Here is a 12,825-nt window from a genome sequence, read left to right as displayed (position 1 = left end):
TCACTCCTTTCTTTTCCTAGGGGTGTTCTTGGGAACGGGGACTCGGAAGCTGGCCAAGCACACCAGGGTCTTGGTGCGATCGCAACTAGTGTTTGGAGTGTTCTAACTGGAAGACCATGAATGTGATTTGATCGGTTAGGGGCTGGGGAGGCCGAACCGAGAAATGGATTTCACGATCCATGATGTCAAAGGATGGCCTAAGTCCGGCCCTTCCGCCATGGTGGCTGACTGGGATGGCGATCAACCACTATTGATTGATCAATGGACCTTTTTGTGAGTGGTGTGACTATCAATCGTCGAGTTAGGGAGATTCTCGTCAGCTCTGCAGTTGCATCGCTCACCGATCGGGTTTCTTGTGAGCATTTCCTTTCGTGCCCAAACAATTATCATACAAAAAAAAAAGACAATCAAACCGATCAAAATCAACGAGCATAAAAATAGCAATAGGGCTGTCAGACCCGAATTATCCAGACATAACTCGAAGAAGAAGTTCCCGATACGAGTGCGAGGCGAGTGGGTCAAGTGGGAAATGAAGCAAAGAAGTGGAATGTCGGGCTTCCAGATTGCCATCCGCCGTCACTGATAGGTCGCTTGGATCCAATCGACTGCATCCATGGATGCCAGGTGTGGCTATGCTCTCTTCCGATGAAGAGTTTTTCTGCCTGATTGAAAAATTCGGATACATTGAACAGTAGGCAGAAACATAACTCCACCGTCTGGAGGCGTACTCCCTAACGCACTAACCCCAATCGGGCCGACCGCCGCTTAGTAAGGCGGGCCTCGAGTCATTCGTTTCTTTTTCATGTAAGGAACCGAAGCACAAGTCACAAAACGAGATGGCAGCATAAAATCAAGTCACGGTGCTTGGCAAAAGCTTGACAACTGCCGGGTCATCCAGGCTGGGACTCGGAAACCGTGGAAGGAATGATACGACGAGGATCCCAAACAGATACTCTCATATTTCACCTCGCTTGGTTCTCACAATTCTAGAGAATGAATATGACTATCATTGAAACCATACCACCGTCACAAATCCAGGCGATACCATATGCGATCGTCTCCCACCGGGTCCAATTCTCATTCCAGATATTCCCTATGATTAGATCAGTACACTCAGAACTCAACCACTCCGGAAGTATATGAGTGAGTGCCCTCATATATCTTCTGTTGATTCGTATTCCCTGGTCCCTGACCGTGTACCGCTGTCGTCCTTGAGTCCTGTGGATATGCCACCTGAGTGAGATCTATATTTACTGGCTCTTTCTCTTCGACAGTCTACGTTTGTGATCAAAGTTCAAGTGATTCACGACAGACATACCTGATAAAGTACGCCAAACCCCTACCATGGCCATAACTCACTACTACTAGTAGTTCCCTACGTGACCGACAGCGTACCAGTCCACGGGTAAGCCGGCCGATGACCGCCGTCCACCCGGCGCATGCTTATTGATCTTACGCTTATGCGAACAGCCCCCATGTCATCCCCCCCCAACAGTTAATTACCAGTGACTTGATAAGCCCATGCGGGCACATTGGCTCAACCATGATCTCGAGCGAGTCGAGTCACTCCCTCCTCTTTTTTTTTTTTCCCTGCTTCCTCACGTAAAACATCTTCGGCGCGATGGGCGGCACGTGGGCACAGATGCTTCCCGGCACCGCCGAATTCACCGATAGTAACCTCGATTCGCAGGCCGGCAAGGTCTTCATCGTGACCGGTGGAAATGCCGGAATCGGTCTGGAGCTGGTGAAGATGCTGTACGGAGCCGGCGCCACAGTCTACATGGCCGGGCGCTCACCCAGCAAGATCGCCACGGAGATCGAGAACATCACCGCCCAGCCAACCGAAACGCCCGGGGTGCTGAAGAGCCTGCATGTCGATCTGGGCGACCTAACCACCATCGCACAGGCTGTCTCAACGTTCCTGCAGCAGGAGTCGCGGCTCGATGTCCTCTGGAACAATGCCGGTATTGCCCATGTCCCAGCGGGCAGCACCTCCGCTCAAGGCTACGAGGCGCACATGGGAACCAACTGCCTGGGGCCGTATCTATTCACGAAGCTGCTGACGCCCATTCTGGTCAAGACAGCGGAGAGCGCGTCGCCCGGCGCAGTGCGCGTGGTCTGGGCCACATCGAGTATCGTCGACATGGCAGGCCCGCCTGGCGGTCTTCAGCTCGCCGAACAAGCTCCCGGCCAGCACAACCAGGACAAGGCCCACAACTATAGCGCCTCCAAAGCGGGCAACTGGTTTCTGGCCTCGGAGCTGCATAGGCGCACTGCGCGCGCCGGCATCACAAGCGTGGCGGTCAACCCCGGTAATCTCAGGACGAAGGGATGGGACGGGGTCCCGTTCATGGTGCGCACTTTGCTGTCACCTTTCCTGCACGGCCCAGAGAAGGGCGCATACACGTACCTGTGGGCTGGGCTCAGCCCTGCTGTCAAGGTGGAAGATGGCGGCCGGTTTGTGATTCCCTGGGGCCGCTGGCACCCGGACCCCCGCGCAGACTGTCTAGAGAGCTTAAAGTCCAAGGATGAGGGTGGCAGCGGCCTTGCTGCTGAGTTCTGGGAGTGGTGCGACGAGCACACTCGGCAGTATGCGTGATCTGTGGAAGGTGGTAAATTAAGCCTGGCAGTACCCGACGTTGAACACTGCAGCAACGCCGCCTATGTTTTTTAATAAAACAGCATTTCTTAAGCTAATTTGCGATATAGTATATAGACACGTCACACAGACAGAACACGGCTAGGGATAGCCTGCGATACATTTCTGACCAGATTGATCTTGAATTGAATGACTTTGGCAGTTTTAGGACAATACTATTTATCAGCATGGAGTTTCGTTCACTACTTCTACGTATAAGATAGATACTTCTTACCTCTAGATGTGTTGAATGCTATAAGATAAGGCAGTCAAATGCAGGCACTTTATATGCTCCGAATATACTATAGAACCTCATATGATTCTTGGGGAATGGGCAATCACCGAGACGCTATGTAGTATAATTGAATCTTTTTCATATTTATCGGAAATTGCAAGGGCAAGACACGGAGGACCTCGTAATGCTAACCTGCACGGTGCGCTAGAAGTATCAATCGTTATGTAGTGAGGGTTTAGTATGATATAAACGCCGTCGATATTCAATCTCTAATTGGCAGAGGGCCGGGGCATCTCGAGAGCTCGTTTCACAACCCCGTTTTCTTAAGAAAGCCAGATGTTGATTCGCGAACTGTTCAAAGCTCGTACGGAGCGGTCGTCGGTCCTGCAAGTCCATGTCTGACGGCAAACAGAGCGAATCTTTCAAAACGAGGAAGGAGCACAGTCTCTAGCCGGCTAATATCGAAAGCATTACATTCAGTGGATCACTCGCTGCACTTCTAAGCACCCGGTGGGCCAACCTCCCGCAGACGCACGTAGCAGCTTCGTGGCTCATGCGTCATGTAGAGGTTTGATTTGTACCCCGAAAGCACCGGAGGACATCTCAAGAGCTCAAAGTTCCATATCATCACGGTCAGGAAAATCTTAATCTCTACGTACGCCAGCCTCTTCCCATAGCAGCCGCGCGTGCCCAGTCCGAAGGCGAGCTGTGGTCCTGCCGTGGCATCGAACGCCGTGCCCTTTTCACTGGTCGCGAGCCAACGCTCGGGCTTGAAGCGCGATATGTCGCTCGGATCCCATGCCCGGTCGTGGCCGTTTTTCTTGGCCGACTGACTGGTCGCTGAGCGCCGAGCCTCGTCCACCTGAAAGGCAGGACGCATCATGGAGGCGCCTGTCACCAGAGTGGTGACGCTGGTGCCCTTGGGGATGCCATACCCGAGGAGCTGGGTATCGACCATGGCCTGTCGATCGACGAACGAAGCGGCGCCCGCACAGCGCAAGATTTCCTCCATCGTTGCCTCGAGATAGGGGACCCGCGCGCCGGTGATCTCTTCAATTGTCGGCTCACGGCCTTGCCCCTTCGCCGTGGCAAACGACGTCCAGAGCGCCTCACGCAGCTTATCCTGTGTGTCTTTATTGTCGGCCAGGAATTTCAGACCCCAGCAGAGCGCGGTGCTGGTCGTTTCATGGCCTGCGAAGATGAACCCGAAGAGCTGCACGATGGTCAGTTCACGCTTGCTAGGCTCTCCACGGGGCAACATACCTCGTCAATCATCACGCCCGAGAAGTACTCGGGCGAGCGTCCATCCTTTTCAGCCAGATCTCTCTCGTTCAGAATCATTCGATCCACTGCAGAGCGCAGTTTGACATCCCGATTGTTGCCATCTTGAAAGCGCTTGACGGCGTCCTGGAGCTCTCGCTTGAGGCAGTCGTCTTTGCTCCTGGCCGCTTTCTGGATCTTGGGCTTGCGCATCACATACGCCCACGTTAATCGCGGCGACGGGTTGCCTTGTACTTCGCCAATCGTATGGGTCAGGTCCAGGATGGACTGCAGAAGCTGATCTTTTTGGCCCTGGGCGAACACGATGGGCTCATCCTTGCTAGCGGGGAGGTTGTAGGCCTGCGCCTTGACTGCGTCCAGATCGGGTTGTACCGCGCTGTGCTGAAAGCCGGCGCCGAATGCAAAGGCGCTGATCGCATCGAGCGACATGTGGTTGAGGTCGGCGTTGGCTACCCAAGGATGTCCACGAGCGGCGCGCGCTTTGACGCGCCAGAGGTCCATGAGCAAGTTGACTTTCTGCAGAATGGCAGGGGCGGCGACGTCGTGTAGGAAAGTAGGCGTCATGAGGTCCTGAATGAGACGACGCTGGGCTTTAAAGATGTCATTCGTCTTTTGGCGAATGTGGTGGTTTGGCGCGACCCCCAGGAACAAGTCGCCCACGACGTCTGATCGATCGAATTCTTTCCGGCGGGTCATCAGGTCGTGGGCCTCGCGGAAATCGGCCAGAATGACGAGTGGCTTGCCAAAGGGGCGGATGAAGACCTGGATGATGGGCGAGTTGAGCGAGTCCATGAGGTCGGTCACATAAGTGATAAAGGTGCCCTCGCTCTTCTTGATGTTCGCAAGCATGGCCGGCACATTGCCGAGCAGTCTACGCGACGAGGTGGCATCGTATGGGATGCCGGGAATGGGCTTGGGCAGTGCGGCGCGGTAGAGAGCATATACGGCGAGAATGATGGCCGCGACGAGCAGGCTGGCCGTCGTGCCTGGCATGGCAAAGGACAGCATTGCTGGAGAGGATGTCAATAGCGCTGCGCAATGGGTCTTGGTCGGTTGGGCGAGAGCAAGAATTGAAATGCAGCCAGCATCAGGAATGGCACCTCCTCGCCAGCTGGATGACTGAAAAACGTCTTGCTGTCCATGACAGCTCGCAGTGCATCGGTCTGGTCACTGCGCGTCAGGTACTCCGCACATTGAGCGAGCTGTAGAAACAGGTGACAGACTTTCACGTCAGGCATGATCGTGAGAGTCAGTAGTGAGCTGTTCGAGTCAGCAATGACAGGGTGCTGACGGCATGCTGACCTGCATGCTGACCTGCCTTAAATACTAACCTGCACGCTGACCGGAAGCGGCCGACATGCTGGGAGGTGATCAAGCTTATTTTGAGTGCCACCTTCTTATCTCACTTGTCATATTGCATGGTTTAGATCCATCCTGCCGCGTGGTTGAACGTGTTGTCTGGATCATCTCCCGCTAGCCGGCGCATTTTTTTGGAGAATCATCTCAGCGATTCCAAACACTATCGCGAGGGGCTTGACTTAGACAGCTGGCACGACAGATCTCTCAAGGCGTTGAGATTCTGCTTGACCTCTTACATTCATAGTCATACTATAGAAAAGCAGCAGGAGATAAGACATCGATAATAGGACCGTACCGCAAAGCTCATATCCTTCCGAGCCAAGCAATTTCTTACTCTTAGTCTAATAGCTTCGTTATCAACGTCAGCATAAGCAGAATCCAATGAAATGAGGGCAGGGGTCTTTTTTTCCCCTTCCTACAGCGTTGCATACAGCCCTTGACTAAGTGAACATTTTGTATCTTCTCGCGTAGCTCGCCATGCCCACTCAACCCTACAGGGTCGCCTTCTGGGCGTTCTCCCTAACCACGCTTTTCGCAGCTGCCATTTCCCAGATTGCCATAGGTAATGCTGGATTGGATGCCAGCGCCGCCCACAGCAATGCTTGCCGTAACATGCCCGGCGACCGCGACTGGCCGAGCAACGACGCATGGAGTGAGCTCAATCACACCGTCCGTGGCAGGCTCATGCGCGGCCAGCCGCTGGCCCAAGCTTGTCATGGAGCTACTTTGAATGCAGGAGCATGTGTAGCTCTCCAGGACACATACAATTTTCCAGAGCTATAGTGAGTGCATCCCAAGTCTGATTCACGCCGGGGTTGACGATGAGCCATTAGTCTCACCGACCCTGTCAACGTCATGTCGCCCTACTGGCTCAACAACTCGTGCAGCCCCTATGCCCCGTATGCCAGCGCCGACGGCGCCGGCACCTGCACGCTTGGTAATCTAGCCCCGTATGCCATTCGGGTCACGGGCGCTGACGACGTCGTGGCTGGCATCAACTTTGCCCGGCAACACAACCTTCGCCTCACCATCAAAAACACCGGCCATGACGTGCAAGGACGCTCTGCTGGCGCAGGCTCTCTCGGCCTGTGGATGCACAACCTCAAGGACATCTCCTTCATTGACTATTCCAGTCCAAAGTACCGCGGCAAAGCCGCCCGCATTGGCGCCGGCATCGAGGTTGGGGAGGCTTACGAAGCGGCGCACCAAAACGGACTGACCATCACTGGCGGCACTTGCCCATCTGTCGGCGTCGCCGGAGGCTGGTTCCCCGGCGGCGGCCATGGGCCCCTGTCAAGCATGTACGGCCTGGGCGCCGACACCACGCTCGAGTTCGAGGTCGCGACCGCCGATGGCACAGTCGTCACCGCCACTCCCGACAACGAGCACTCGGACCTGTACTGGGCGCTGAGCGGCGGCGGACCCGGCAACTACGGTGTAGTGCTATCCATCACGGCTAAGGCATGGCCGGACCAGTCCTTTGCTGGTGCCGCGTTCACCTTCGTCAACACCAACGACGACACCTACTGGCAGGCGATCCGGGCGTGGCTGAAGGCGCTGCTCGCGCTCAACCAGATCCCAGGCCTCTCCACGGCATCCGGCTTCAACAGCCAAGCTTCACTATGAATTTCGCCACGCTTCCCGGTGGTACACAGGAGAGTTTGAACGAGGCGCTGGCGCCCTACATGGCGCAGCTCCAGAGCCTGGACGTCCTGATGGTCGCCAACACCACGACGGTGCACCCCAGCTTCCTGGACCACTTCAACGCCTTCGCCGAATCGCCTCCCATCAACATCACCATGGCCGCGCGCATGATTCCCGCGTCGCTGGTGCACGACGACTCGAAGCTCGACACGCTCGTCTCCACCATGCGCGCCCTAACAGACGAGCAGGGCGTCTTTGCCCTGGTCTCTAACAACGTGTCCCTGTCCCGCGCCGGCGTCGCACCCGGGTCTAACTCCGTGCTGCCGGCGTGGCGCGACACGCTCTTCCTGGCCAACTTCGGGCGATACGTGGCAAACGGCCAGTCATGGGCGGACCTGAGTGCGGATCAGACCCGCATCAACAATTGGCAGACTTTGCTCCGCGATCAGACGCCCGGCGGCGGCGCATATGGCAACGAGGCCACGTTCAACGATGTCACCTGGAAGGAGGACTACTATGGTGCAAACTACGACCGTCTGCTCGCCATTAAGCGCTCATATGACCCTGAGGGCCTCTTCTGGGCCAACACTGCCGTCGGCAGCGATGCTAATTGGGTTGCGCAGCCCGATGGCCGTTTGTGTAGGCCCTAGGTTGGGGGTGTATTGAATGTTCTGGTGTCTATATTGTCCAAAGAGAGGACGTGGCATTTTCAACCCCGATTCGCTCTCTCATGGTAAATAGTGGTGTATAGCATGAAGTGTGGCGTTTTGCATTGTGGTATCTATGCTATAGAACTCCTAGGTTAAAAAAGTTGCAATGCTCGGTTTTTGGCAAAAGATTTATGATTTTATGATTCATTTTATTTCACCATGCCATATCGATCTGATCTAATAGACATTTTGAATATGTATATATATAGATCCTTACTTAGAGGAAGCTTAACAACTTAGGAATGATAATAAGCATACCATCCTGAGTAAGTCCCCCCGCAGCCCTGAGCTGCTCCCTGATCGCTCGCCATACTCTTTGACAGCCACGTCTCTGAACCCGGGGGTTTCCAATTGACATGCTGCTTTTGAAAAAAGCAGTTGGGTCAGCAATCCCATTGAAAGCCGTCACATCCAGTCCAGCAGATTGACACGGCAACGTATTGAGGTTTTTTGGCAGGGCCGGAACTCAGGTAGTAGTGATGGACCATGGTACTGCGTTAGCCCGGGGGTCGTGGCGTGGAACGGATAAGCGTAAGCAACCTGCATTAGTGCGACTACGAGCAACGAATCATGGCTATTAGTATATTGTACGAGCTCTCTGGTTGGTGTCCGTGCGAGCGCCACTGCTCGTTCGTCCCATGTGGAGGGTGGATCTGGGCATTTGCCCTGATTCTGACCATAGTATTCGTATACCCAATTACCGACTTACCACACGTTCAATCTCGGTTCCTGGTCACCGTTGACGGCGCCAATAACATGTTACGGACCTGGTACCCTAACCTTGACATTGTGGAGAGCGATGGATCTTCCCCACATACGTCGAAGGGTTCGTATAGCTCTCCCAATACGTGCATGGGGGATCGTGGAGTACCCCAGTCTATCCCCGCAAAGAAGCTGCAAAAGAACCCAGTTCGGCTGATCGAAGCAGACTGGATTTTGTAGCAGAAGCCTCAATGATCCTCCTTTGCGCGGTCAAGAGCTGTCCGCCAAGATGATGAGACCCAGGAATAGCCTTCCCCTACGACCCCGTGTGAACAGATGTCAAAGGGTTGCTCACAGTCAAGAAGCCATTGGGGTAGCAACCGCTATTGTACATCAAAACCCTGTCTTGGCATTTGTAAATCCAATCGAGAACGTCCTTTGCGTGCGGGTACCTCGTATTCTGTCGTCCTAGAACTGCTCAGGTCCCCGATATACCTCCGCGCCGGGCCTACGTCTCCTCCGTACCGGCTCCAATGGAGTGTCGTTGAGTCGATGGACTAACTATGCTTCGGTTAATATCCGCACTAAGTATCGTTAACGAGCGTGTCGGTTCGATGGACCTAGAGCCACAGTAGAGCTTTTGGGTGCGAGCAAAAAAGTATAAAGACAAGCTGCTGTCTCGGTGCCAAAAAAGAAGCATGCCTTCTATCTGTTGCATTCCAAGTGCAGCTGGAAACCCATGGCAAGATGGTTCAATTCAAAGCCTGTTTCTTGCTCCTGGGTGTGGTGGGTGCCCATGCAACAACTGTGGTGCAGGATGACAGTTTCTTCTATGGCCAGAGCCCCCCAGTCTATCCCAGTCCCAACATGACTGGGGCTGGCGGATGGGAGCATGCACTTGTCAAAGCTCAAGGTCTGGTGGCTCGCATGTCTCTAGAAGAAAAGATCAGTATCACTGCAGGGGTTACGGACAACACGAGTGGCTGTGGAGGTAATATCCCGGCTATCAATCGCCTTGGTTTCCCCGGAATGTGTCTACAGGATGGCCCCAATGGCATCAAAGGAGCAGAGCTGGTCAACGGTTATCCATCTGGTATTCACATTGGTGCAAGGTATGGGGTTACTTGAACACGATAGGCGTGATCGTTTGCTAACATCGACACCAGCTGGAACAAAAGCCTCGCTTATCACCAGGCGCACGCCATCGGCGGTGAGTTCCGACGAAAGGGGGTGACTTTGGCACTCGGTCCACCTGTTCTTGGTCCTCTCGGACGAATCGCGCTGGGAGGACGTAATTGGGAGGGCTACGGCAAAGACCCATATCTCAGTGGTATCATGGGAGCTGAAACAGTCCGAGGCGTGCAAGACAACGGTGTTATTGCGTGCGCAAAGGTATGGGACCGTGTCACTGCACAATGTCGTAACTCAGCTTGATTGACATCTTTTAGCACTTCGTGGGCAATGAGCAAGAGTTACACAGGAACCCTCGACCTGATCCTATCACTAACAGAACCGTTGAGACCTCCTCCACTAACATGGACGACAAAACTATGCACGAGCTGTATATGTGGCCATTTGCCGACGCTGTGCACGCCGGTGTTGCGAGTGTCAGTAAGTTTGTCTTTCCACTCTCAGAGCCATTGCTTAGTACTTACTAGTACTAACCATACCTTTCTTGATCTATAGTGTGTGCCTATCAGCGACTGAACAATAGTTATTCGTGCCATAACAGCAAAGCACTGAATGGCCTCTTGAAAACCGAGCTCAACTTTCAAGGGTTTGTATTGAGTGACTGGTTTGCCCAGCACACTGGGATTGCGAGTGCCATGGCTGGCCTTGATATGGTCATGCCCGATGGAGACCTCTACTGGGGTGCAAACCTTACACGCGCAGTGCACAACGGATCCGTTCCAGTATCCCAAATCAACAATATGGCTACCCGAATTATGGCAGCTTGGTATCTCTCCGGTCAGGATAACCAAGACCTCCCACCGGTTGGTATTGGGATCACCGCAGACTACAGAAAGCCGCATCCCGTGATTGATGCCCGCGACCCCGATGATGAGGCCCTCATCCTCGAGGGAGCCGTCCAAGGACATGTCTTGGTCAAAAATGTCGACAACGCCTTGCCATTGTCCCGCCCGCGGATCCTATCCATCTACGGGTACGACGCGAAGGTTGCAAACACCAACCTTGCGATGGCCGGGGTGAATGGCTGGACTCAGGGGCTGCAGGCACACAACTATAAGAGTGTTGTATGCGGCTTTGGTCCGAACGGGGGTCACTGTCCTCCATTCGCTCCGATTGCCGCCAAAGGGACTCTCATCGGTGGCGGTGGCTCTGCGGCCATTACGCCCGTGTATATCAGCAGTCCCTTTCAGGCCTTGGAAGCCCGCGCGCGCCGTGACAGAACACAATTGTTTTGGGACCTTGAGGGTACACAGGTGACCAACGCCGAGGCAGATGCCTGCCTTGTGTTCGTCAATGCGGCGTCGTCCGAAGGGGTTGATCGGCCGGCCTTGAGAGACGATTACACGGACGGCCTTATCCTTGACATTGCTTCCCAGTGTAACAATACAATGGTTATCATTCACAATGCAGGTGTCCGACTAGTCGACCCCTGGATCGACCATCCAAATATCACGGCCGTGATATTTGCACATCTTCCTGGCCAAGACTCGGGAGAAGCCATTACCCAGATCCTATACGGAGATGTGAGCCCCAGTGGAAAACTTCCTTATACCGTGCCTCATGACGAGTCAGACTACGGAGCATTACTCAACCCGGTGACCCACACCGACTGGGATCGGTATTTCCCGCAGGACAACTTTACCGAAGGGGTTTATATCGATTATCGTGCATTTGATAGGAACGGCATCAGTCCGCGGTTCGAGTTCGGGTTCGGTATGTCATATACCACGTTCAATTATTCGAATCTCAATGTCCAACCTACTGTGAATTTATCGGAGCTCTCCGAGTATCCGATTGGGCCTGTGATTCCAGGCGGCAATGCTGATCTATGGGACACCGTTGCTGTTGCAACGGCTGACATCACTAACACTGGTCGAATGGAGGCAGCAGAGATTGCACAGCTCTATATTCAGATCCCTAGCGAGGGCCAGCCACTCTTACAGTTGCGGGGGTTTGACAAGGTGACCGTCCCTCCGGGCGAGACCAGGACGGTTGAGTTCAGTATCAGGCGCCGCGACATCAGTCTTTGGGACGTGTCTGCTCAGAAGTGGAAACTCATCGCGGGAGCTCAATATCCCGTTTTGGTTGGTGCCAGTTCCCGAAACATTCTGTTGAACGGGACGTTAGAGCTGTGAGAAGTCTGGATGGTGTATGAACTTATATAAACAGGGAAATGTCTGCCATTTGGGGTTTCCGTCTCGGCTTCTGCTTTCATGAGGGTGCTCAAGCTTAGACTTAGCAAACCTTTTATTCTGTGTCTGTTCCTTTCAATTGTTATACAGTACTGTGGGATGTGCCGAGCCTCGAGAATTCATTTCTCGATGAAGCCTTTCAGAAAACGTGACTGTCCACAACGATAGTCGATATTTAGCTTTTCGCTGCATGATACAAGTTATAAAAAGTAAATAGATTGTGTGAAGTAGTATGTCATGGATCCAAGATGGTTCGAACAGCCCAGATACGATGAAGTGATTTTACCTTTCGTTCCTGCCCCATAACACTGATAAAACAGCTAGAATTGTCTCCTTGAGCTATCGATTAATGCAATAACATGACACCAGGTTAAAAGCTTCTTGTATTATATAGTTAGACGAAGAAAAAAGGTTAATACTATACCTATGAAGGTCTATTATTGCTGGGGCGATGGTGAAGTTCGACTGGCCGGAAATCAGGGGATTATGGAGATGCGGAACCGTCGTGTGGGTTGAATCTGGCTATTGATATCTTCGGGAATATTTACGCTGTACATGCACAATTACGACATTATCGCGCTCATGGTTTCTGCTACCTTGGCCAAATAGATACTGTTCACGATCATACAGCTCTGGCAGGCAACTCATAACTTCCTCATTTCCAAATATCCGCTGTATTGCGTAGGTAGTCTTCGATCAGCTCAGGAATTTACTGATCAATGAGCCAACGGACTCTACCTACTTCGAATCTGTAGGTGTGATAATACTAAGAATGCTAATCGACTTTTAGAATCATTCAAGAACACTTCCTTTCTACATGACTTTTACTGTAACCCTCGGTACGTGTATAAGGAGAGCTTTGAAGACAATCAA

The 12,825-nt window shown here is 53.2% G+C and overlaps 5 protein-coding genes across 5 annotated transcripts; 3 read left to right on the top strand and 2 right to left on the bottom strand.

Moving 5' to 3' along the window:
- Nucleotides 1-1,621: 1,621 nt before the first annotated feature.
- Nucleotides 1,622-2,599, top strand: ABOM_008061 (putative steroid dehydrogenase; the record flags this gene model as incomplete). The annotated part of the gene is made up of 1 exon (XM_022535190.1): nt 1,622-2,599. One exon carries the CDS (start codon nt 1,622-1,624, stop codon nt 2,597-2,599), a length of 978 nt encoding a protein of 325 aa, XP_022387210.1.
- Nucleotides 2,600-3,372: 773 nt separating this feature from the next.
- Nucleotides 3,373-5,147, bottom strand: ABOM_008060 (uncharacterized protein; the record flags this gene model as incomplete). Its single annotated transcript, XM_022535189.1, has 2 exons — nt 3,373-4,086; nt 4,137-5,147. The coding sequence occupies 2 exons, from the start codon at nt 5,145-5,147 to the stop codon at nt 3,373-3,375; spliced, it is 1,725 nt and encodes a 574-aa protein (XP_022387211.1).
- A 29-nt stretch (nt 5,148-5,176) lies between these two features.
- On the bottom strand, nt 5,177-5,513 carry ABOM_008059 (uncharacterized protein; the record flags this gene model as incomplete). The annotated part of the gene is made up of 2 exons (XM_022535188.1): nt 5,177-5,414; nt 5,482-5,513. 2 exons carry the CDS (start codon nt 5,511-5,513, stop codon nt 5,177-5,179), a joined length of 270 nt encoding a protein of 89 aa, XP_022387235.1.
- A 477-nt stretch (nt 5,514-5,990) lies between these two features.
- ABOM_008058 (uncharacterized protein) lies at nt 5,991-7,807 on the top strand (the record flags this gene model as incomplete). Its single annotated transcript, XM_022535187.1, has 3 exons — nt 5,991-6,295; nt 6,347-7,057; nt 7,096-7,807. 3 exons carry the CDS (start codon nt 5,991-5,993, stop codon nt 7,805-7,807), a joined length of 1,728 nt encoding a protein of 575 aa, XP_022387234.1.
- A 1,509-nt stretch (nt 7,808-9,316) lies between these two features.
- ABOM_008057 (beta-glucosidase) lies at nt 9,317-11,895 on the top strand (the record flags this gene model as incomplete). Its single annotated transcript, XM_022535186.1, has 4 exons — nt 9,317-9,681; nt 9,736-9,961; nt 10,018-10,180; nt 10,256-11,895. The coding sequence occupies 4 exons, from the start codon at nt 9,317-9,319 to the stop codon at nt 11,893-11,895; spliced, it is 2,394 nt and encodes a 797-aa protein (XP_022387223.1).
- Between the last annotated feature and the right edge of the window lie 930 nt (nt 11,896-12,825).

The sequence above is a fragment of the Aspergillus bombycis genome, assembly GCF_001792695.1.
Source record: "Aspergillus bombycis strain NRRL26010 chromosome Unknown contig00069, whole genome shotgun sequence".
NCBI lineage: Eukaryota > Fungi > Ascomycota > Eurotiomycetes > Eurotiales > Aspergillaceae > Aspergillus > Aspergillus bombycis.
The sequence above is the reverse complement of the archived record's forward strand: the minus strand, read 5'-3'. Positions and strand labels throughout refer to the sequence as shown.